Source organism: Quercus robur, chromosome 6, assembly GCF_932294415.1.
Source record: "Quercus robur chromosome 6, dhQueRobu3.1, whole genome shotgun sequence".
NCBI classification, from domain to species: domain Eukaryota; kingdom Viridiplantae; phylum Streptophyta; class Magnoliopsida; order Fagales; family Fagaceae; genus Quercus; species Quercus robur.
Genome location: NC_065539.1, coordinates 16154247 through 16178442, shown reverse-complemented (window position 1 = coordinate 16178442; position 24196 = coordinate 16154247). Strand labels below are relative to the sequence as shown.

General features: G+C 30.4%; 1 protein-coding gene across 2 annotated transcripts; it reads left to right on the top strand.

The window, feature by feature from the left end:
- The first annotated feature begins 14883 nt into the window (after positions 1-14883).
- On the top strand, positions 14884-22745 carry LOC126732988 (kinesin-like protein KIN-8B). Of its 2 annotated transcripts, none has more exons than XM_050436088.1 (15): positions 14884-15538; positions 15613-15684; positions 15811-15927; positions 16462-16550; positions 16711-16855; positions 16947-17042; positions 17747-17838; positions 17987-18235; positions 18305-18455; positions 19008-19070; positions 19149-19382; positions 19880-19984; positions 20066-20179; positions 20836-21363; positions 22083-22745. In XM_050436088.1, the coding sequence occupies exons 1-15, from the start codon at positions 15491-15493 to the stop codon at positions 22284-22286; spliced, it is 2307 nt and encodes a 768-aa protein (XP_050292045.1). In that variant the 5' UTR covers positions 14884-15490; the 3' UTR covers positions 22287-22745. The 2 variants fall into 2 exon arrangements, with proteins under 2 accessions (XP_050292045.1, XP_050292044.1); XM_050436087.1 differs by having other exon boundaries at positions 20836-21444.
- The last annotated feature ends 1451 nt before the right edge of the window (positions 22746-24196 follow it).

Here is a 24196-nt window from a genome sequence, read left to right as displayed (position 1 = left end):
AGCAATTTTGAATATTCATTGATAGTTTTAAGTTTTAACTTTAGATGGGTCTGAGTCTAATTGCATCACATTAAGTTTTTGACTTTTTTGTGTAGAAAATGAACAGAAATTTAGAACCAATTACTCTTTAACATTATTCCTTAACAAACAAAGCACATGGTCATATTGTGTTACCAATGACCAAGTTGTTCAAAGTAAATGATATAAATGTGATGAATTAAATCGGGGAAAAGGGGGATTAAGGATCTCAATATTTACTCTGGATGGACATGATTATTTTATGGTGAAGTTTTAATGAAGAATTCTATGAATACATCCAAATTTACGCTTATTTCTGGTGAAATTGATTTGACTTCCACGGTTCCACCTTATTCGGCAATGTTAAAATTTGAGAGGGGCAACTGTAATGGCAGCCATACTGTGTCTTGATTGAAGTATCTTCAATTTTGTATTAGGTGTATGAGGATGCCAGGGTGTAGCTTACTCATGGCTACATAGTACTTGACTTTGTCTCGTTGGATAAATATCTATCTAACAAAAAAAATACAAAAAGGTACTTATTATCTAAATTATACATATAAAGTAATCATTATCTATGTGTCATTTACATTCAAGAAGTTTCATTAATTTGTCAAAGGTCTTGTAACTGAATTGGCACCTCCCTATGTACAAAGTGCTTGGAGGTTTAGGGGGGAAAGGGATCGAACTGCGGGGTTAGCAGTATGTTGTAATTATCTCTAAAAAAAAAAAGATGTTTCCTTAATTTTATGTTGATTTTATATTTTATGTCATAATTCTCGCACGCTCCAGGGATTATGTAAGTAAAATTTTATGACTTGTCAAAGATAAGTCTAAACTATATATAACATTCTATATTTATATAAGTATAAATGTTTAAAATTGTATATATATATATATATATATAAAATTATATACTTAAGACTGAATTATAAGGACAAGAACCTTGTAGTTCAACAATCTTTTGGTATTCCTTGTGAGGACATCTAAAGTTTATATACTAGTATTATTCCCGTGCAATGCACAAGCTTGATGAAGATTTATATGTAAGCTAATTTGTTTTTTTTTTTAAATAATTAAAACAAAATAATTAGATAAATAGTAATAATAAATTATAAGATAAGTAAATAGTTTTAATAAAAAAAATTGCTTTAATTTTTTTTTTTTTTTTTTTTTTTTTTTTTTTTTTTTTTTTTTTTATAGATAGAAATTCTACTCTAGAATAATCTAAATGTATATGTGTGTGAAGCTTTCTCCTGAAGAGTTAAACCTTTGCCCTTGCCACCCACTCCCCACAAGCACTTATATTTGTGGAGTGACTATCACACCAAGAGTGTGTGGTGGTAAAATTGCTTTAAATTCTGATTGTTTAGAGTTTGGACTATAACTTAATTAATGGGTGTCCATTGTTTTGTTTCTTTATAGTAAACTTCCTTTGACATTATATCTTACACATAAATTTAGAAGTAAAGAACAATAAATAAGATGAATTTTTTAGATTAAAACATAAGCACAAGTTGCATCTTGGGGAAAAAAAGTGAAAAAAAATACAACACAAGGACTGTATTGTGTGTGATTTAATTATAAGGATGACTTTAATGGTTAAGAGAGATTATATCAAAAAGTCATGACTTTATATACACACACACACACACACACACACACACACACACAAATAATAGACTATTAATTATAGTAGAATTTAAATTTCTAAAACTTAGATGATAAATTTTATCTAAATTAAATTATTATTAAATCTTATCCCTTAGTCAAGAGTTTTGTTGGTTAATATTAATGATGCAAAGAAAATCAGTAGGCTGAATGCTCCGGGTTTCAATGGACAAGTGATTGCTTGGAAAGCCTGAAAAGAAAAAGACACGATCAAAGGTGACCGGAGTGTACCGGCCAAGAACTCTCCGATGCTTAAGTTAGTTTCTCTCTTAAATTCTAGAATTCCAACTTTTTAGGAGTTGTCTCCAACTTACCTTCATTTGAAGTGAATGAGTGTTTATATAGTGTGCTCTTGAAACAGTTACTTGTCTCGTAACTTTCCCTATATTTGAGGAAGTCATAAAGTTCAAGATTAACTTCCACAACTGCTATAGGAGTTAGAATATTTTATCTTATTCTTCTATAACTGTCGTTGGAAGTTAAATACTTAATAGGAATATCCTAATAAAATATTAATTTAATAAGATGAAACTTGAGGGAAAAAAAAAAAAAAAACACAAAAACAAAAACGTGAGTTGTGTGAGATTTAAGTTTAGAAAATTTTGATAATAGGCTTTTAGTTTTATTTAAATTAAACAGTTGTTAAATGTTACCTCTTTATTGAGGAAATATATCACAACAAATAATATGAAATTAATTTACTAGTTAGTTATTCTTTTTTTCAATTTATATATATATATATATATACACAATATAAAAATTTTATTCTAGTCTAATCTAAATGTATATGTGTGTAAAACTCCTATAAACTTAAACCCCGATCCTTGCCCCCACACATCTCACGAACACTTATACTTGTAGAGTGACCACGCATTAAGGGTATGCGGTGATGGTTTTTATTTTTTATTTTTTAGAATACTAAGTATTTTAACACACATACACACACAGGGAGAGGGGATAAGGTTTTTTAAAGAAACATATAGTGGTGTATATCCAAAATGACCTAATTCTTGAATACACAACACAGACTTTAAACCTCTATAACTCACACTCATTTTCCAATGTGGGATTAACCCACTATTTTTTTTAAAAAAAATAATAAGTATTTTAACAAATTTACAGTGGTGTATATCCAAAAAAGCCTAACTTACGATAATAGTTAGTTATTCTTAAAATGTTGATAATAGACTTTTAGTTGGGGTAGAAGTCAAAATGTGGTTTTTTGTTTTATTTTATTTTATTTTATTTATTTATTTATTTTTTTGAGAAATAACATGTGGGTTGTTGTCTAAAATTTAAGTTTAGAATTTTTTATAATAGACTTTTAGTTTAAATAGAATTTAAATTTATAGAAATACTTAAGTTTATAAATTTTTTATAATAGACTTTTAGTTCAAATATAATTTAAATTTTTTGAAGTTTAAATTGTAGGGTTAAGGGCCCAAATTATATATTGGGCCTTAGGCCTTGGCCGAGAGTGTGAAGAGTTCAAAGAGGAACGAATGGTAATGAATGGTTCAGACCCAAGACTTAATGAGCAAGATACAAGTGGGAATGTGGTCTGAGGAGGAATATCTCCTCGGACATGGTAAATACAACTCAAATATGTATTCCAACAATTAGGGTGATCTTCCAAGAAACTCCAGTGACAGTGACGTGCATCATGAATATACGAGAAGGAGGGGAACCCAAAAATATCTAAGAGAAAGCTGCTACCACCGCATTAAATGCACTGTAGCCACTTTTTTGGCCGAATTTATGTGGAGAAAACCCCTAAATAGTGCTGCCTTGGCTACCACAACTCACAGAAAGCCAGAAAGGGTGTCTGAGGGGACATGTAATCAAGTAAGGACTCAAATGACCAACAAGTGTAGGATTAAGATGGTCCAAAGAGATATATATAATGTAAGAGATCCTCTATGAAGAGGGGATCGGAAAAAGGAAGAGAGAACACTGCAGCCATCAAAATTATATTTGCAATAGGTTTAATTAATTTATATGAGGATTTACCTCCTTGGACAGGGAATTCATTCAAATCAGTGCTTCTTACTTTTGCTTGATCATCCTCTAAATCCATACTAGCCATTGTCCAATTCATTAAGGCCAAGTTATTCGACTCACTCTCTACAAATTTATTGTACTGGACTTACTGGGCCAATATCCCATACATTTTGGGCTTAGACTGCAAAATGTGTCCCTACATAAATGATAAAGTTTTATCTAAATTATATAATTGTTAAATATTACCTCTTAATTTGAGGAAATTTATCATAACAAATAATATAAAATTAATTTACTAATCAATTGTTCTTAAAATATTGATAATAGACTTTTATTCGGAGTAGAAGTTAAAATGTGGTTTTTTTTAAAAAAAAATAAAAAATAAAACGTGGGTTATTGTTTGGGATTTAAGTTTATAATTTTAATAATAAACTCTTAGATTGAATATAATTTAAATTTGTTGAAATTTAAATGATAAAATTTTACCTAAATTAAACAGTTGTTAAATATTATCCCTTAATTTGAGAGAAAATATATCCTAACAAATAATATAAAATTAATTTATTAATTAGTGAGAATAGCCACTTGGCTCAACCATGGCTTCTAAATCCAACTTTTATTATTAGTAAGTACTAGTCGCTAACCCGTGCAATGCACGGGATAATTAACAAATGTTAAATAATTTCAGGCATTTATTACCTCTAGCTTTTCTTCTTTTTCTTCTTCTTCTTCTTTTTTGTATTTACTCCATCTGTATCTTGCATGGAAATCTCAACCATCTTGCCACAATCCATAAATAAAATTAAAAAAATAACATTATTCATCATGTAAAATTTCAGTTAAGTTCATAAATTTCCTTGCAAAAAAATGCATAGCACTTCATAGGATCTATACATTGCTATATATTCTAAACCTTACCTCTATATATTTTTCTAGCCTTATCCACCAAAAACCACACTCCATATAACCCTAATTCCTTCCATACACTTACAAACTATAGAAACAATTTAGATATATGAAACAACAAATAACAAATCAACTATTTATACCTAGGTTTTCTATTTCCTACTTGGATAATAAAATACCCAATACCCAAAATAATACACTACAAAATTCTCACAAAAAAAAAAAAAGAGTCCAAAAACTCTCCAGTCTCCTCCCCTCCATCGACTTCTCTCATGTTGCTACTCATTAAGCCATTCTTTCCACACGCCCAAAACCTTGTTAAACTCCTCAACCTCTATTTATAATAAGTTATTGTCTCTCTTATTAATCATCTGTCAATTGCATATGAGGACCGGATTTCTCAACTAACCCATGCTTGATAAACCAATTAAAATAATCAAAGCTGACATTGAAGACTCTCTCAAATTTGAATAAGAGGCTAAGTATTACCTATGATGCTAAATACTTTGTACCACAAATTTCACTGGAGCTAAACAAAGACTAAAACTAAAGAAAAGCACAAAAAAAAGAAAGAAAGAAAAGATATTAAGAAAATTACCTGTATGCATATATTTCAATAGTAGCATCTGATAAAGAAAAAACTAATGATGTTCACAAGTCAAGTCATCATTAGCAAAATAAAAATCTAAATTATGAAATTGGAGATAGAAATTTAAACACAACAAAAGTTACAATATAGTCTCTCTCTTTTTTTTTTCTTATAAAAGATGCAATTACAGTAGCATGGTACATTTAGAGGGGGGAAAAAAATAGAGTCACCAAAATTACTCGAGCAAAATTTCACCCAAAAGGATGTCAACCTCACCATAAAACTTCTCTAAATAAACCCAAAAAAAAAAGGGGAAAAAAAAAACCTTACTGTAAAGACTCACCTAGACCTACAATAGACCAAAGATTCAAAGACTCATTTATTGTGCGGCCTCAACTGTGTGTGGAGTTTACTGTTTAGAAGAAGTTATAGGGTTTAACATTTTGAATTTGATAAAAGAAAAGATGGACGTAGAAGCAAAAAAGCAGCCTTATGGAGACAATATTGGTGCTAATTCATAAATCTGATAGTGAGAATCAAATTTGTAGTGTTTGGCTGGGATGAAGAGAGAAACGGATGAGAGTGGGACAACAATAGGGTTGCGTTAGGTTTAGGGTTTGAAGGTAGATTTATAGAGTTAAAAACCAAATAATAAATCTGTATAAAAAAAAAAAAAAAACCAAATAATAAATCAAATAATAATAAATAATAATGATGTGGAAAATTGTGGAGGCTCCAAAACTTATGTGGCACAATAAGTTAGTGTGTGAGAAGAGAAGAAAGATTTGTTCCTTTTTTGGTTTTAACGTGTATTTGGTAGGGAAAAATTAGATTTATTTTTAAATCAAATTTTAAAAATAAAATAAAATAAATGCTGACGTGGAAAATTGTGGGAGTTTCAGAAGCTTCGGTTTTATATATATATATATAGACTAGTGTTATGCCCGTGCAATGCACTACTTAATAAAAAAGTATATGTAAATTAAAAAATTTATTTCAATAATATAATTAAATTACTTATCTTAAAAAAATTAAATTAAAAATTTTGAACTTATAAAGGAAATTTTAACTCATGTTAAACAGAATAGCATCATAAACACATAAACTCTTGTTGTGTCTTATTGCATGATTTCACATCTTGTAAAGTTGCTTGATTGCATCTTGGGAAGTTGCTTATCAAAGATGGGCTAGCTAAGCTCCTAGGAGTCTGTGCTCTTCTTCATCCTATTGTGATCGCATGAGTTTGTAAGCATATATACATCACCCAAGAGTCTATTTCGTGTATCCAATTTTTTAGTAGCTATGATATATATAGTAGATAAATATACATTATAGATTACCCATTTACACTAATTAGGAATTACTATTATACTATAACTCATTTACAATGAAAATCGGTTTTATCTCAATAATCAAATAGATATAGGTATATTACTCTCCAACTCATACACATGTCTAACTCTTCCTAACTATACAATTTTTTTTTTTCACTTTAAAAATTGGTGAGATAGCATTAACATGTATCTAAAAAATTGTTGTTATTTTTATTTATAAATTAGTGATAAAACAATAGTTGATAAGAACAAATAAGAAATTGTTTTTATCTAAAAATTTGTGGAAGTGTGAAGCTAAAATCTAAATCTAAGAAATAAGTAGCATGTGAAGAGGAAATTCAAAAAAGAAAAAAAAAAGAAAAAAGAAAAAAAAAAAAGATAACCATGTGTGAAGAGGAAATCCAAAGAAAAAAAAAGTGACGTTGCTGCGCTTAGGGTCATAGAACCATAGAAGTCTAATTTTATAAGAAGTATTAGTAAAAAAAAAAATTAAGTTAAAAAAAAGTAACAAATAGATTAATAAATGAAGTAAAAAATAGTGAAAACTAAATTAATAATAAAAGGATTAGAATTTGGATTGTAATCAAATTAAGATTTTTATCAACTTAAAAATTATAAGAGAAGAAGATAAGGACAAAGTAAATATATATCTTTTTTTTTTATAAATCTAATAAAATTTCCAAAATTTAGTAAAGTCACTTGGTGTAACTACAACATCTAAGCCAGACTTTTATTATAAAGTATATGATAGTAAATGATTAGTTGTTCTTAAAATTTTGATAATAGACTTTAGTTGGAATACTAAAAGTCAAGAAGTGGTTTTTTTTTTTTTTTTTTTTTTTTTTTTTTTTTTTTTTTTTCGTAGAAAGAAAATGTAAGTTGTTGTCTAAGATTTAAGTTTAGAATTTTTTATAGTAGATTTTCTGTTTGAATATAATTTAAATTTCTTGAAATATTTAAGTTTAGAAAATTTTGATAATAGATTTTTAGTTTGAATATAATTTAAATTTGTTGAAATTTAAATGATAAAGTTTTATCTAAATTAGACAATTGTTTGATATTATCTCTTAATCATATAATATTAATACTAATTAATTTTTCTTAAAATATTGTTAATAGACTTTTAATCGGAGTAAAACTCAAAACGTGTATTTGTTTATTTTTTATTTTTTATTTTATATATATATAGAAATAAAACGTGGATTGTTGTTTGTGATTTAAGTTTAGAATTTTGTATAATAGACTTTTAGTTTGAATATAATTTATATGATAAAGTTTTTTTTTTTTTTGAGAAATAATTACAACATGCTGCTAACATGCTGCTTACCCTGCAACTCGAACTCTTTTTTCCCTAGAGCCCCCAAACACTTTGTGCATGGGAAGGTACTAATTCAGCTACAAGACCTTTGGCTTAAATGATAAAGTTTAATTAATGAGAGTAGCCACTTGATGCAACTATAACTTTTAAGTCCAAATTTTATTATATAGTATATGATATGAACAAATTGAAAATAAATAAACTAATTAATTAATTTATGAACAAACTTAACTTATTTGATAATGAACCAAATTTAAATATACAATATTGTTTGACATTAAACTTAGCCTTGACTAGTATATAATCATAAGTTTTTTAATAGGTAAAAATGTATTTTTGATCCTGATATTATGGGTCGACTCTTGTTTTGGTCTATAGTTTTCAATCACGCCTACCTAAATCTTAAAAAAAAACAAAAAATCAAGTCCATTTTGATTCTTGCTGTCCGCCCACTACCAAAAAGATATATACGTGGCAAACAGATTAGATTGTTTGCAATGCTGACAAGTATACAATCCTAAATTTTTGATACTTGATTCAACCCAGGTCCTATTACAACTGCATACAAACCGACCAAAAAAATTTTAGGTCACTCTTGTTCCACGAATTTTCCAATGCACTTGTGGGCCACAAAAAAAAAAGTAATAAACCTTGTTACCGATAAAACCCAAAAGCCCAAGTGCCTTTCCCATTCCTAATCACACAAAAAAAAAAAAAAAAAAAAATCATTATACAAAAAGCTAAAAATCATTATCCAACACCAACACCAACACCCACCCAAATTTTTTTTTTTTGAGAAATAATTACAACATGCTGCTAACCCCGCAGCTCGAACCCTTTCCCCCCTAGACCCCCAAGCACTATGTACATGGGGAGGTGCCAATTCAGCTACAAGGCCTTTGGCAACACCCACCCAATTTCGTTGCCCAAAACAAAACCCTTTTCCGGTTTTCCCACGACACCATCTCTCCACCTCACAAAACTCCAAAAATCCATTTGTGTGTTCTCTCAAAAGTCAAAAGCAACGCAACGGTCACCATCATTCATAATGCTCCAGCTCACCTGGCTGGTCTCTTCTTCAACCTCCGTATCGTACGCTTTAATCTATATATATATATATATATATATAACCGAAGCCTCTGCTGACACCACAATTTTTCACGTCAGCATAATATTTAAAAAATAAAAAATAAAAATAAAAATATTATAACACCTCAAAACCCTAGCAACCTTACCCCTCTCTCAAGTTAAGAAATATAAAGCCACAATTTCTGCAAACTCTCTCTCTCCAAACGTAAATATCAAATTCAACCCTTTTAATTTCTCTTTATATTTTTTAGGCTTCTATAGAGTTATAGTGAGTTATGCTGATTTTGTTTTTTTTGTGTGTGTGTATAGATAGTCATAATACTCCAGTATTCCAAGAAAAGTTTGTGTTTTCGTTAATTGAAGGCCTTAGAGAGATAAGTGTTGTAGTTTGGAACAGCAATACAAAAGACGATTTCATTGGCAGCGGAAAGTAATTACTTTGTCTCATATTTTTGTTTTTTGAATTGATTTTGTGTGCTTTTTAGACCCTTTTGGATCAATTTTGTTAATTGGGTTTTTTTTTTTTTTTTTTTTTTTTTTTTTTTTTTTTTTTTTATAGGGTCCAATTGGGGAAGGTTCTTTCAAAGGGTTACGACGACCGCACTTGGTATCTGTATACTAATAGTGGGGGGTAAGTGCTATAAATTACTAACCCTTTTAAGTGTATAATCTGTTTCTAAAATTATCTATAATATTTTGTCCTCCGAAAATTTTATCTCTTTAATTTTATTATATTGTGTTTCTTAAGCTATAGACAGATTTTCTTTGTTTCTTATTTTCAATAATAAATCATTTTATTGCAATACCGGTAATTGTTTGAGAAATCCAATATGTTCATATCTCTATAGAATAGATAATAGTAGAAACCAATTTTATTACAACTACTTAAATTGAGTTGACTTAATTCCGTACAATTACAAAGTATAGCATGAAAGATAATGGAATTAATTGTTGTAATTTTTATTTTCTTTCAATGTTTTGAATTTCCATGTTTTTATTGTTGATGAGAAATTAAGGCTCAGTTGCACAATATGTGTAAATTCTTCAGAAGACTACTTTAAATAGTAAGTCAATGTGTCTCTTACATTTGGGTATTAGTTAGAATTATTTTCAAATGATTGTACCAATAAAAGTGAATGTGTATAAATTTTGTTTAACTATCCCGTGCATCGCACGGGTTAGCGACTAGTAGTATTAATAAAAGAAGAAAAAAAAAAAACGGATCTTTAACAGAACATATTTTTAAAAATGTTTTCTAAGAAAATAAAAAAAAAATATATATATATTTTTTTAACAATATTTTATATTTTTTGAGGGTCATGTTAATTAGTGTTTTTTTAGGATAATTTTTAATAATTCATTTTTATAAAGTTTTGAACAACTTTTATATGAAAAATATAAAAAGCCGTCAAAGAAATCAACAATCCATGTTTTTCTTTTTTTTAACCCACGTTTTGGATTTTACTCCAACTAAAAGTTTATCATCAATATATAAATATATAAAAAAAAAGATAGAAATTATATTCCGGTCTAATTTAAATTTATATGCGTGGAAAGCTCCTTCCTAGAGAATTAAACTCCGGCCCTTTTCCCTCTCATAAGCACTTATACTTGTGAAGTGACCATCACATCAAGAGTCTACAATGATTATTATTAATATTTTAAGAACAACTAATTAGAAAATTAATTTCATAACTTTAAACTTCGATAAATTTATATTCTATTCAAATTAAAAGTTTATTATAAAAAATTCTAAACTTAAAACTCAAACAACAACCTGTGTTTTCTTTCTAAAAAAAAAACCAATCTTTTAACTTCTACTCCAACTAAAAGTCAATTATCAACATTTTAAGAACAACTGATTAGTAAATTAATTTTATATTATTTGTTATAATATAAATTCTCATATTAAGGAATAACATTTAACAACTATTTAATTTAGGTAAAACTTTATGTTTTAAATTTCAACAAATTTAAATTCTATTAAAACTAAAAGTTTGCTATAAAAAAAATTCTAAATCCCAAACAACAACTTATGTTTTCTTTTTCAAAAAAAAAAAAAGAAACCCCACATTTTGACTTCTACTTCAACTAAAAGTCTATTATCAATATTTTAAGAACAATTAATTATATTATTAATTTTATACATTTAAATTTCAAAAAAATTTAAATTTTACTCAAACTAAAAATTGATTGTCAAAAATTTCTAAACTTAAATATTTAAAAAAATTTAAATTTTATTCAAAATAAAATTATTTTATAAAAAATTATAAACTTAAATCCCAAACAAAAACTCACGTCTACTTTCTAAAAAAAAAAAAAAACCCTTTTGACTTTTACTCCAATTAAAAGTCTATTATTAACATTTAAGAACAACTAATTAGTAAATTAATTTTATATTATCTATCTATTTGTACTATTAATAAGAGGATTCCCTGTTTAGGTTTCAACATTTTGCGTACTAAAGTACCCTCATACAAATTCTTAAACTTTCTAAAATATCCCTATCTTTTAGTTAAATAATTTTAAATTAAAAAAGACAAACTGGTTAAAAGTGTAATTTACTATTCCTAAGTTTTAGACTTTTTCCTTTATCTTCTTCATTCAGCCTAAAACTTAGGGCATTATCTTCATCTCATTTTTAAATATTATTTCACATTACCTTACTTCTTTCTTAAAAAAAAAAAAAATACACATGGTTATTCATATATTACTTTTAAACATTACAACACTAAACCAAAAAACCAAACAAATAAAAAAGAGTATTATTACACGTGCAAAGCGTGTATAATGAGTCTAGTTTGTTATGATATATTTCCTCAAATTAAGGGATAACATTTAACAATTGTTTAATTTAAATAAAACTAAAAGTCTATTATCAAAATTTTCTAAACTTAAATCCCACACAACTCACATTTTTTTTTCATTTTTTCACTTTTCCCCCCCAAGAGGCAACTTATGCTTATGTTTTAATCTAATAAATTCATCTTACTTATTGTTCTTTGCTTCAGAATTTGCATGCAGGATATTATGCCAGAGGAAGTTTACTATAAAGAAGTACAACAGTGGACACCCATTTAAGTTCTTGGTTCTCTTATGTAAGTTTTTAATTTTTTTTATTAATATTCTCAATTTTTGAATTCTTTTGTGTATGCTTTGATTTGTATTTATTTTATGGGTGTATTGATTTTTTTAATTAGACTATTACTAGGAAAAAATTAGTATTAAGGAACTATTTTGTTTATTATTGTTTGTGCTTACTAGGACATAAATTAAACATAATCCAAAGAGGAATGATCAAAATCATATCACAACTCATATTAAGAAATTACCACAAAGCACAAAAATAATTTAAAATACAAAAATAGATAAACACTTATAAAGTCTAAACTCTAAACTCTAAAAAATTAGAACTTAAAGTAATTTTTTTTACTTATTTTATAATTTATTATTACTATTTATTTAATAATTTAGTTTTAATTATTTTTAAAATTTTTAGTTTACATAGGAATTTTGCATCGCACAGGGAATAATACTATACTAATTATATATATATATATATATATATATAAAGTAATCATTATCTATGTGTCATTTATATTGAAGAAATTTCCTTAATTTTATGTTGGTTTTATATTTTATATCATAATTCTCACACTCTCCAAGGATTATGTATGTAAAATTTTATGACTTGTCTAAGATAATTCTAAAGTGTATATATATGGTATCTTTTTTACAAAAACATCATGAGTTTAAATTCCTACTCCTGACTATAAGTTTATAAATATCTTCATAAGATATCAAATTATTATTGTTATTTATTGATAATATAAATAGTTTAAATGTATGTAATATTATATATTATTTTTAACAATATAAGGTTAGTAAATTTAATTTTTATAAGTTCATAAATAAATAAATAATTATATCTAATAAACTCAAAATATATAATTTTATATATAATTTAATTATTAACATATATTTGTAAAGGGGTAACAAATTTAATTTATAATATTTATTACATATAGAAAGTAAAGAAGTTAATTAAGTGGTTTATGAACAAACTCAAATTATTTGATACTAAAATGAACCAAATTGAACATACAATCATGATATTAAACTTAAACTCAATTGGCATACTTTGATTCAAATCCCTCCTTTACAACTTATAAATAACCGAGCAAAGTTTCTCTCCAAACTAGTTTAGAGAGAAATTCTTCAAACTTTTTATATATTTATTTTTTGAGTGTAAATTTTGAAAATCTAATTGTTGATTTCATGTTCCTTATGTTTTTAATATGTAAATCAAATATCATTCAAATCAAATGTTATTTACTATTTGATCAAAAAAATTATTTTTTTTATACACAATTTTAGATCACAAAAATTTGAAATTTTAATATTTATTTGATGACATAGCATTTGATTTTTGATATTTTTGAAATTTTACAAGCATAAAAGATATAATAAGAACATGCAATCCAAAGATTAGATTTTTAAAATTCAAACTTAATATAGAGGTATATGAGACATGATGTCGTGGAAGCCTGAAGAGAGCACACACGATACTTTCTTGATGGAATATAAACTAAATTATTAGTTTCTGTTAGTAAACCTCGAATCCACGAGGGGTTTCCCTAAATTCACAAGGAGAAAAAAAAAAAAAACTGGAATCCACTGGAGAAAGAATTTGACAACAGTCTGTATTTATAGATAATAATCTAATTTGCCTCTTGACGGCTAAAAAATATATAAATACTGAAAAAAAAAAAAATCCGAAACCCTAATTTACACTAATTACGTTATTAAGTGACAAAATATCAAAATTTACCAAAAATGTAAAATTGAGTTAAATGCAGAATCGTAAACTACTGACCTTAAGGGTTGTCCCAAAATAAGCAGGATCTTATTATGACTTTTAAGAAAAAGTTATTAAAGGAACAAAAATTACTATAAACGGTAAAATCGCAGTTTTCGGTGTCTAAATGATAGAATTCACCATTTTTAAAGGGTATCTTGTGACAAGGGGACGACTATTGTTTCGAAGGCCATTTCACCTTAGCTGCCAAATTTCATAGGATTTCATATCTGAGACTCATGATTTTTATTATTGTCTTTTTATCTTGCGTATTAATTTCAGGCGCATATGAGAGTCTAAGAAGGACATAATAATCCGATCTCAGTCAAGAAATTTGAAAGGTTTGTCTCCAAAATGACAACCGACCAATAACACGGAGGTCAATTTTGTTCCACTAGTTTTCCAATACACGTGTGGGCCCAAAAAAAGTAATAAACCTCGTTACCAAGAAAACCAAAGCCCCAGTCTATTTCCCTTTCCTACTCAGAAAAAAATCATCATCCAAAAAAAGGTAAAAATCATTGTCCTACAGCAACACCCCACCCAATTTCGTTACCCAAAAAACTAGTCCTTTTCCCGTTTTCCCAAGACACCGCCTCTCTCCTCACAAAACTCCAAAAATCCATTTGTGTGTCGTCTCTCTGAAGCAATCCAACGGTCACGATCGTTCTACAACGCTCCAGCTCACCTGGCTGGTCTCTTCTTCAACCTCCATAACGTACGGCTTTATTTTAATAGCATTAATAAAAGAAATTTAATTTTTTTTTATAGAAAGAGAAAGATAATTGATTTTTTGAGCATGTTTTTATATAATTTTTTTTTATAAAAAAGAATGTTACTTTCACAATAACTTTACGTTTGCGTAAACAATAAAATAATTGTTATTAATAATTATGGGTGAATATAAAAATAATTTAAATTGTGAATTTAAATAATTATAAACTGATTGTTACTAATATAATTTATAATTTATTATAAAAATATTGTGAATAAATGCAGAGACCTTAATAAAATACAGTACATTATAATACGATACACTGTAAACTACAGAATCTTTTACCTCTACCTCCACCTCCAACTCCAGCAAAACACAAAAACAAAAACATTTCTCGCATTTCTTTTCTTTTCTTTTATAGTCCCTCATTACGCGCTTCCACGTCGTCTCCTTTAAATTCTTGCTTCATATTTACTCTAAATAAGGATTTTGGATTTTCTCTTACCCCTAAATTTTTGCACGCAAATATAGAGAATGATAATGTTTTTCCAAATTTCTTGAAATCTTGAGCTTTACACAAAAGCACACTGAGCTTTTCTAAACGCTTTCAAAAATCTGTGTTTTGTTGTTTTTTGTACTTTTCTTTGATCTGGTTGTTGATTTCCTGCCACTTTTATTCTCAGAATATTCTTTACGTTTAAAGATTTGTAGGTGTTTGCACATTTACTATTTCCGTTTTTTTTTTTTCTTTCAAATAAATTTTTTCTATCTGTGTTTTACAAATGTAGCTCGTTTCTGTTAATTTTCTTTTCTTTATTCCAAATGTGAATTTTTAAATTGAATTAGGGCTTACTCTGTAAAGAAAGATTATATTTGTGTGAAAACAGAGACTGTTTAAGGCTTAAACAAATTCAAGGTTTCAAAACTTGATCATAATTGTAGCCTTGTAGCACAGATAAGCTAGGCTTAAGCTTATCAATGCCGGTGAAACATGCCGAGCATTAGAGCTCCGGCCGCGAAGAAAGCCACGACTCTTACGGTTAGTATTTTCCATTTATATCAATCAGAAACCGTTACATTTGGTTGATTGTCTCTGCTAACTGTTTGCCACAGGTTGCCGTGAAATGTAGGCGGTTCACGGGGAGAGAACAGAGTCGGGACATTGTTCGAGTTATTGACAATAAGGTTTTGTACTTTGTGGTGGATTGAAACCTTTGAAATTTCTGTGAAATTAAGTGTCTGATGGATTTTTATTTATTTATTTGGGATAAAAAATTAATGTGTTTTAGTTTGGTTATTGAATTTTTATAGGAGGTTCTTGTATTGGATCCTGACTTGTCAAAGGACTACCTTGATCGCATACAGAATCGAACGAAAGAAAAGAAGTATCGTTTTGATCATGCATTTGGTCCTGATTGTACAAATGTGGTATGCTGCACCCTTTCTTTTAATTAATTATGATTAATGATGTTAATGTTTTTTTTTTTTTTTTCTTTTGGATGTAAAATAGTTATAAATTTCCAATAGCATGGCTCACTTGCATTTTGCATTATAACAGGAAAACGCTAAAGTCATAGACTATTTTACAAACTGTGGTAGTCCTAGATGAGAATTAGTAAGAATTTGCCACATTAATAGTTTGTGGTGGTAGCATTACTCATTATAATATGGAAATTTTCATGAAAATTTTTAAATATTAGATATGCTAAGTGCTGAATGTTTTATGGGTTAGGATTGTTAGGATTAACTAACACCATGCCATTTTAATTTTAACATGATTTTACAGTCCGTTGGTTCTTGCTAAACGACTCTAGTCATTATGCACTTGCATATGCATATATGTTAATTTCTAGTGACAATGTAGTTATAGGCCAAATTAGTTTCTATGTAAGAAGTGTAATTGATTTTTAATTTGTTTTGTGTTATTATTATAAAATTTTCTTACTATAGTCAACTATCCAGGATGTGTACAAAAGATGTATATCCTCTGTAATCTCAGGGGTTGTTCAAGGTCTGAACGCAACTGTATTTGCATATGGCTCAACTGGAAGGTACTAAAGAGATATTTATTTTTATTTTTTCTTGTGTCCATATGCTATCAAAATCATTTTGCATTCTTTTGAGATTTTATATTTCTGTATTGAGATTTGTGCTGTTGATTTATGAATTCTCTTAATAATTGGATCTAATATTTTCTTTATACACATCTAGTGGTAAAACATATACAATGGTTGGGACTCGAGATGATCCTGGACTCATGGTTCTCAGTTTACATACGATTTTTGATCATATCAAAATGGACAAGAGCTCCGATGGATTCGAAGTTACTTGCTCCTACCTTGAAGTGTACAACGAAGTAGGATTGTGTTTTGATTAAGATATTGGTTTATTTATATAGCTCATTATCTTTTAAAACTTGTTTAACTTTTTTATTTTAATGAATTTAGGTTATCTACGATTTGCTTGAAAAATCATCAGGTCATTTGGAACTTAGAGAGGATCCTGAACAAGGAATAGTTATTGCTGGGCTGAGATGTATCAAGGTTCATTGTTGTCCTTATATTAACATCCCCCCCCCCCCCCCCCCCCCCACTCCCTCTTGGCGTGTGTATTTCCCTTTGCTGAGCTATTAATTGAGGTCACCATTTTTGATACATTGTTGGAGTGGTGAGATGCATGATGCAGACCTTGAATGCATCACTAAAATGGGGCTAATCTGTTCTAAACTGAAGGTGAATCAGTATAAGGTAATTGAGAATTTGGACATTCATGAAAAATGAATCAACATATCTGCTACATGGTATTTGAATCCAGTGAAATTTGGTTGCAAGTAAGTCTCTTAAAAAAATTTGGTTGTTAGTAAGAAGTCATTAATGTTCTTAATCCTGGTGAAGATTAATGAAATTTTGGGTTATCATCTTTTGATATCATGGAGCTCTTTTTGTGTATGTCTACATTAGTGTGTTATTATTATTTTTTTTAAATTGGGAATGAGTGTTTCTAGCAATGTAAAATAACGTTTCTTTTTGTTATGTGTTGCTTGTATATTGCAGGGTCACATTTATGGTTTGACTACCCATTTCACATTGTGTAATGGTTTAAAAAAAAAAAAAACTTGTTCTGTAAAATAATTCACTAGTTCCTCTATTTTAGTTTCCTTTATATTGTGCATTCTGATCTTGGATGGATCAAGTGTGTACTATGATCAGCATACCTATTAGTCAGTTTCCTTTTGCTTCTGATTCAGGTTCACTCAGCAGATAAAATCCTTGAACTTTTGAATGTGGGGAATAGTCGGCGGAAAACGGAAAGCACGGAGGCTAATGCAACTTCTTCACGGTGAGCGTGCATGAGCTGAGTTTCTTAGTTTCTCTAAACATTTCACCCCCTTTACCATCCATGTTGAGAAATTTATTACATGGAGCCCTCTCTATGCGGTGCAACCTTTTTTGCATGATCTCATATGAAGTTGTCTCCATCTAACCAGATCACATGCAGTTCTAGAGATCACTGTGAAAAGAAAACAGAGAAACAAGTATCGAAATCAAGTCATGCAAGGAAAACTTGCACTTGTAGATCTTGCTGGCAGTGAACGAGCTTCTGAAACACATATTGGAGGCCAAAAGCTAAGAGATGGAGCTAATATCAACCGATCACTTCTTGCTTTAGCAAACTGCATAAATGCTCTGGGGAAGCAACAAAAGAAGGGTCTTGCTTATGTTCCTTACCGGAATAGGTATCTAATTGTACTTATTATAGCCTTAGTTCCTCCCTCCTATCGAATCTAATATATATTTCCTTGCAGCAAATTGACACGAATACTTAAAGATGGTCTGAGTGGCAATTCTCAAACAGTCATGGTTGCCACAGTATCCCCTGCAGACAGTCAGTATCACCACACTGTGAATACCTTGAAGTATGCTGACAGGGCAAAGGAAATAAAGACACACATTCAGGTGAACTCCAATTTGTCTGGGATATATCTACTTTATAATTCTTGAAAGTGTGAGCACTGAGGAAGTTATTTGTGGCTTGCGGTGCTCTAACTGATATTTTCTTTGGATGAACATAATTCTGCTTTAAGGCTACTATTCACCTCTTTTTATATTATAGCTCTTAATAATCCTTGACCTTTTCTTCTATTATGATTTGGGTCAGCTTCCCTCTTGCAAGGGATTGGAGTAAGGTCATTTTGTTCTTTGCTAATTGAATTGTCAATACTTTAGTTTGTATTCTGCCACAGCTGAATGAATGTATCCTTCCTGTCAAGAGCCTTGTAGCTCAGTGTCATTGCTTGTTGTAACAATTGAATTATCAAAAAAGAAAAAGAACAAACAGTTGAATGTATCCTTCCTGTATATTTCTTTATGGTATCTGCTTGGCTTATCAGATGCTCTATGTTTTTCTTGTGTGCTCATTGTCTGTTTATCACCTCCTAGATTCATGACTTTAAGCATTTATTGTCACTTGGTTGTTCAAGTTATCATAACACTCATGTTTCTTTACAGAAAAACATAGGCACAGTAGATACCCATGTATCAGACTACCAGCGGATGATTGACAGTCTTCAGGTAAGCTATTAAAAGGTATGTGTTTTATTTAAGGTAGCATAGTATATGTCTTGGAACATGACATACTTGATTTTACAGAATGAGGTTTTCCGACTGAGAAAAGAACTAGCTGCAAAGGAATCACAGCTTAGTCTCAAACCTGCTGAAAAAGCTACAGATGATATGTCTTGGTTGAATGTATTGAGCCATGAAATCAGTGAAAATGTTCAGGAACGGATAAACTTACAGAAGGCATTATTTGAGCTTGAGGAAACTAACCTTCGTAACCGCACTGAACTCCAGCATCTTGATGATGCTATTGCAAAGCAGCAGGTTAGATAATGTCAGTTTAATCATGTAAACTGTATTTTGCGTAGTTTATAATTTTGAACGTCAATATTTTTTTTTCTCTTCCACCCTTGATCTTTCTCAAATTCTGTCTACTTATATATAAAAAAAATCTTTCTCAAGTCTATGTGGAACAAAATTTAGTGCTTATTTATTCTAAGGTCTGAAGGTCTAAGCAATTGGTTTTTTTTTTTTTTTGGCTGACGTGGGCGTTCAGGGCTCTTAGAGCACCTGACTAATACCTTGGATCTGATGGTCTTCGCAACTCCTTAGAATTTAGAATTTTGTGTGTTGCTTTTCTAAATTGTCTGTTAACAAAATCTTATGATTATGGTGCCCAAACACAGGCCAGCTGGAGACCTGAATCTCTGATTTGCTGTTCTATCTCTCCCCCAATCTTTTCTCGCTTTGCATGCCAAATAAGGATTGAACTTCTATACAAAGTTTAAAACAATGATGGAGTACCTTTTTCTATGTCACAGGTTATTGAAAAAGATGGAGAGGTTGTGGAGGCTTTAAGAGCAAGAAGGCAAGTCATTCTGGATAACATCCGTGACAACGATGAAGCCGGTGTCAATTACCAAAAGGTAGTATATCTCCATGTACTGGGGCTCATAAGAATTACAATTTTGGAACTTTCAATCATATAACCATTTTTACTTTTGCAGGAAATTGAAGCAAATGAGAAGCATCGATGCCAACTCCAAAATATGAATGAGGAAGCCATTAGTGACAGTGGCAATAAAACTTACTTGGGCATTCTCAGTCAATACAGGATCCTGGTAATTAGATAGAAGTATTAATCCACTTATTGTAGAGTTAGCCATTATGATTGTAGAAAGTTTCATCTTGGTATCTGGATCCATTTGAATACATGGTACAAACAAATTAGTGAGGAAGTCATTGTTTTACCGAACAAAACTTGGGAAGTGATATTGTTAATTAAAAAAAATACTCCCAGTGAGTTAATTAAGTCAACCAAGAACCTACCATGAACCTTAGGAAAAAAAAAAAAAAAACTTTCTTTGAACAAGTTGATTACTCATCATGATATAATCCTTTATCTTAAGCTGATGTTGGTTAACTTCTGTTAGAAGTGATGACTACCATCTGTTATAATATAATGGGTCTTGTTAACAGGAGCCTTTAGGGCATTTGTTAATGGGTCATTTTAGGAAAGTTTTAATACCACTTTCATGTGAAATATAAAAAGCTGTCAAAAAAGGTAGTTGCTTTTTTCTTTTCTCATAAAAATTTCTAAAAATAGTTCCTAAACCAATGCTCTTAGGCCATCTGTTAAATTTTCCTTGATATAAATTGTTTCGTGAGGCATTAAGTCAAAGATTTTAAAACCTTGGATAGTTTTATTCTTCAACGGTTGTACATGTGTTTCTATTAGCTTGCTTTATAGCTTTACAGTTGTACTACACTAATGTAGGGAATAGCTAATACTGAGCTTCAGTTTGAAATGGCAATGAGGGATCAAGTCATCCACAACCAAAGGGAAGCACTAAGAAACTTGTGGAACTTGCTCATGGGATTAGGACTTGATGAGAGACAGATATTGGACATTGCGGCCAAACAGGGAATCACAATTGAAGACTGGACGGTGACACCCCATCTTGGGCTCTCTGATAGGAAGGAATCACCAAATCTAGCTTATGGTAGATTTGAACCCTTTGGATATTGTCCATACATGGGGCATTCGAACTCTACAACATCTTGCATGTTCCGGAATTTTCAAGACTTCGGTTCAAGATCATTCTCGAGGGGGCATTTGGATTCAGCTTGTACTTTTTGCAGAGAGGAACACCATAACTCCTACTTCTTACTGCCGCATGATCATTCCCCATCAGCATGTCTGACTTTGAGGAAGAGCAGTGAGCATTGGGTTGGTGGCAGGCCAAGTTCATGGTTCAGCACTCTTAGGAAACATCCTCAAAATTTGCGCCATTCGTATCCAGAGGTAAGAAGTCAGTCTTCTCCTTATGGTGAAAGCTGCATGTCCTCTATATCTCACAGTGCTGATTTTGGCAATCAGCTTAAGGTATTCATGCTAAGATTATAATTTGTAGTCTTGCTTACTGTAAGGATGTATGCTTAGCTCTGGGTAAGTGTTATTATTCTACTGCTATGGTCTTAGACTGTCCTTTCTTCTGTTACTTCTGGCACATCTGTTTGTCACAATTATCTTGGTATCACTTTCTTTCTTTTTTAATTAAAGAAAACTAAGATGTTTTGACAGAAATGATATTGCCTATCTTCATGTGGAAGAAGAAACGAGGAGAAAGGAAATTCCTAGGCAGAACCAATGAATTGTTTTGCTTTAACAAGCTGCTTGAAAAGAGATGATTATGGAGTTTTAATTCTCAAGAAGCATCTTCTTTACCCTACACATATTTGGATTTAAAATTTCTGGTTTTGTCAAAAAAATCTACAAGAACATCTTCAGATTGCATGACCTCCGATCATCTCATCATTTAGAGTTTTGTTGACCTCCCAGATTACTGACTATACACTTGAATAATTTTTTTCCTCCTATTGTGAGGTTAATATTCTGTTTGAACAAGATTTTACTTATTGTTGTTTGCTTTTATGAGTGCTGATCCCCCCACCCCACCCCCCCAAAACAAAGATTTCATTCCCATTCTTTTATTTTGACCTGTTGTTAATTTTCTCACGCAGGACACATGGAATACTACTATGAGGCAACATTTGTATGAGAGTTCTCATTTTGGAATGAGTAGCAGCCAAGATTTGCACGAAGGAAAAATAATGGGTCATTGTGGGACAAATCGAGGTTTATTTGGATGTAGTCCTTTGGAACGAGGCCCTGTTTGTGTTGGCTCAAATCGAATTTTTCAGAATACCAAATCCTCTAACTGCTAGGACCTGTCCCACATGCCTTAATTGTCTTCAATGGGCTCGATTTCTTTTGGTTCCCATAATCCTGATACCAAAGGTCACTTCCAATTTTGTATAGTATTCCTGAATACTAGTGCTCTCCTGCTTCTGCCTTTTTTTCGTTTTTTCTGCTAATGTACATATGAGCTGTAGATTTGTAGTGTTGGACTTGGAGCATGCTCACTTTTAACAGGCTTTCTCGAAGTCCACTGGCGAGTCTTAATGCCGGCTAGATTGTTGGAGCATGCTCACGTTTATCTGAATCTGATGAAAGGATAAAAAAAGGATTTTTGAGGTGGTTGTAGGAATATAGTCCAGAACTATTTGGGTAGATTTCTGACTAGTTACTTACTTCCCAAATGTAGTTCTGATGTTGTGCCTGTATATATTTGTGTACATTTATGGGCTACTTCGTTTAATAAAAAAGCTGCAATTTGATGTTAATGTGAATTTGATGGATTGAAATTATTAATCAGGTACTCTCCTAAGACAGCAATGAGCAAATATCACAAGTGGTGATATTTGCCTCCGGTAGATTTTAGCCGTATAGGATTATAGATTCAATTGAATTCCAATAATGAAAATTAGGATGCTTACTCCATTTGTTGCTTGGGAAATTTATTTCTCATTATACAGCAATTGTGAAGGGCTTTAAACTGTAACCCTAGACGCATATGTTTGTGCCTGGAAATGAGTATCTTTCCAGTTTAAAAGTAATACATAACATGTTCCCTTAAAAAAAAGAGTAATGCATAACATGTTCTTGAGGTTGGGGTTATACTAATGAAAACAATAATTTCAATCTAAAGCCTTTTAATTATTGCGATTATTTTGTTAATTCCATAGCCTTTAAAATCATCATCCATTTTCATACTTACCGCATAAGCTCTCCCTGCATTTTCCCCCTCGTATTCATTCGCCAAAGTTTAAAAAGAAAATCTTATATTTGAAACTACTTTTTACATTTATAAAACTCTATTGCTGGATAATAATTAAAAAAAAAAAAAAAAAAACCTCCCTGGCTCTGGATGGGTCTGTGCAAACTGATTCTTGATTGACCCTGAGGTTTAAGACTTGTTAAATTCAATATCAATTCCGTTAATTATAATCAATATATATATATATATATATATCATATTATATCATATCATATACTATATAATAAAAGTTGAGCTTAGAAGCGGCTGCACCATATTGCAAATTTTTTTTTTTTAATTTTTAGATTTTTTAAAAAATATATGTAAAAGAAAACATTTATATATAAAAAAAGTAGCAACGTGTATTATGAAAAAAGAAAAAAAAAAGCAACGTGTATTATAAAAAAATATATATATATTGTAGGGACACGATTGTTGGACGGCCCAAGAATAACGTTGGGCTCGCACATGAAAGATCCCTCACAATATGATTTGTAGAGAGTGGGCTTAAAAGGCTTGCCTTTGGTCGCTGGGCAATGGTCTGGTCCTGATTTTAGGGGGGGGGGCTCATGTAGAAGGGAGTTCGGTCTGAACATCCAAGCCCTACGACGATGTAGCCTGAAGGGTTGGACTCCTCGGAATTGGTCTGAGGAGCATTAAGTTCTTCCCCGTTCTTCTCCTCTTTTCTCCGCCCCCTCCCTCCTTTGGCTTTAGTTTCATTTTATACTCGTTTCCCTCCACTCTTTAGGGTCCACGTGTAGAGTTGTATTTATGATCCTGGTACTTGTCCCATCAGCCCATCCCTAAAGTCGTTGGGGGTGGTTGTAAAGGCTGAAAAGCAGGGTTCCTTTAGTTGCAGAACAATTAATGCATTGGCAGCAGCTTTTTCTTGGATATTTACATGCTTCCTTTTGTCCTTTTCCTTCTTAGTACTTATCCTCTTTCATGGAGAGGTCTGATGCGTCCTTTTCTCCTCGG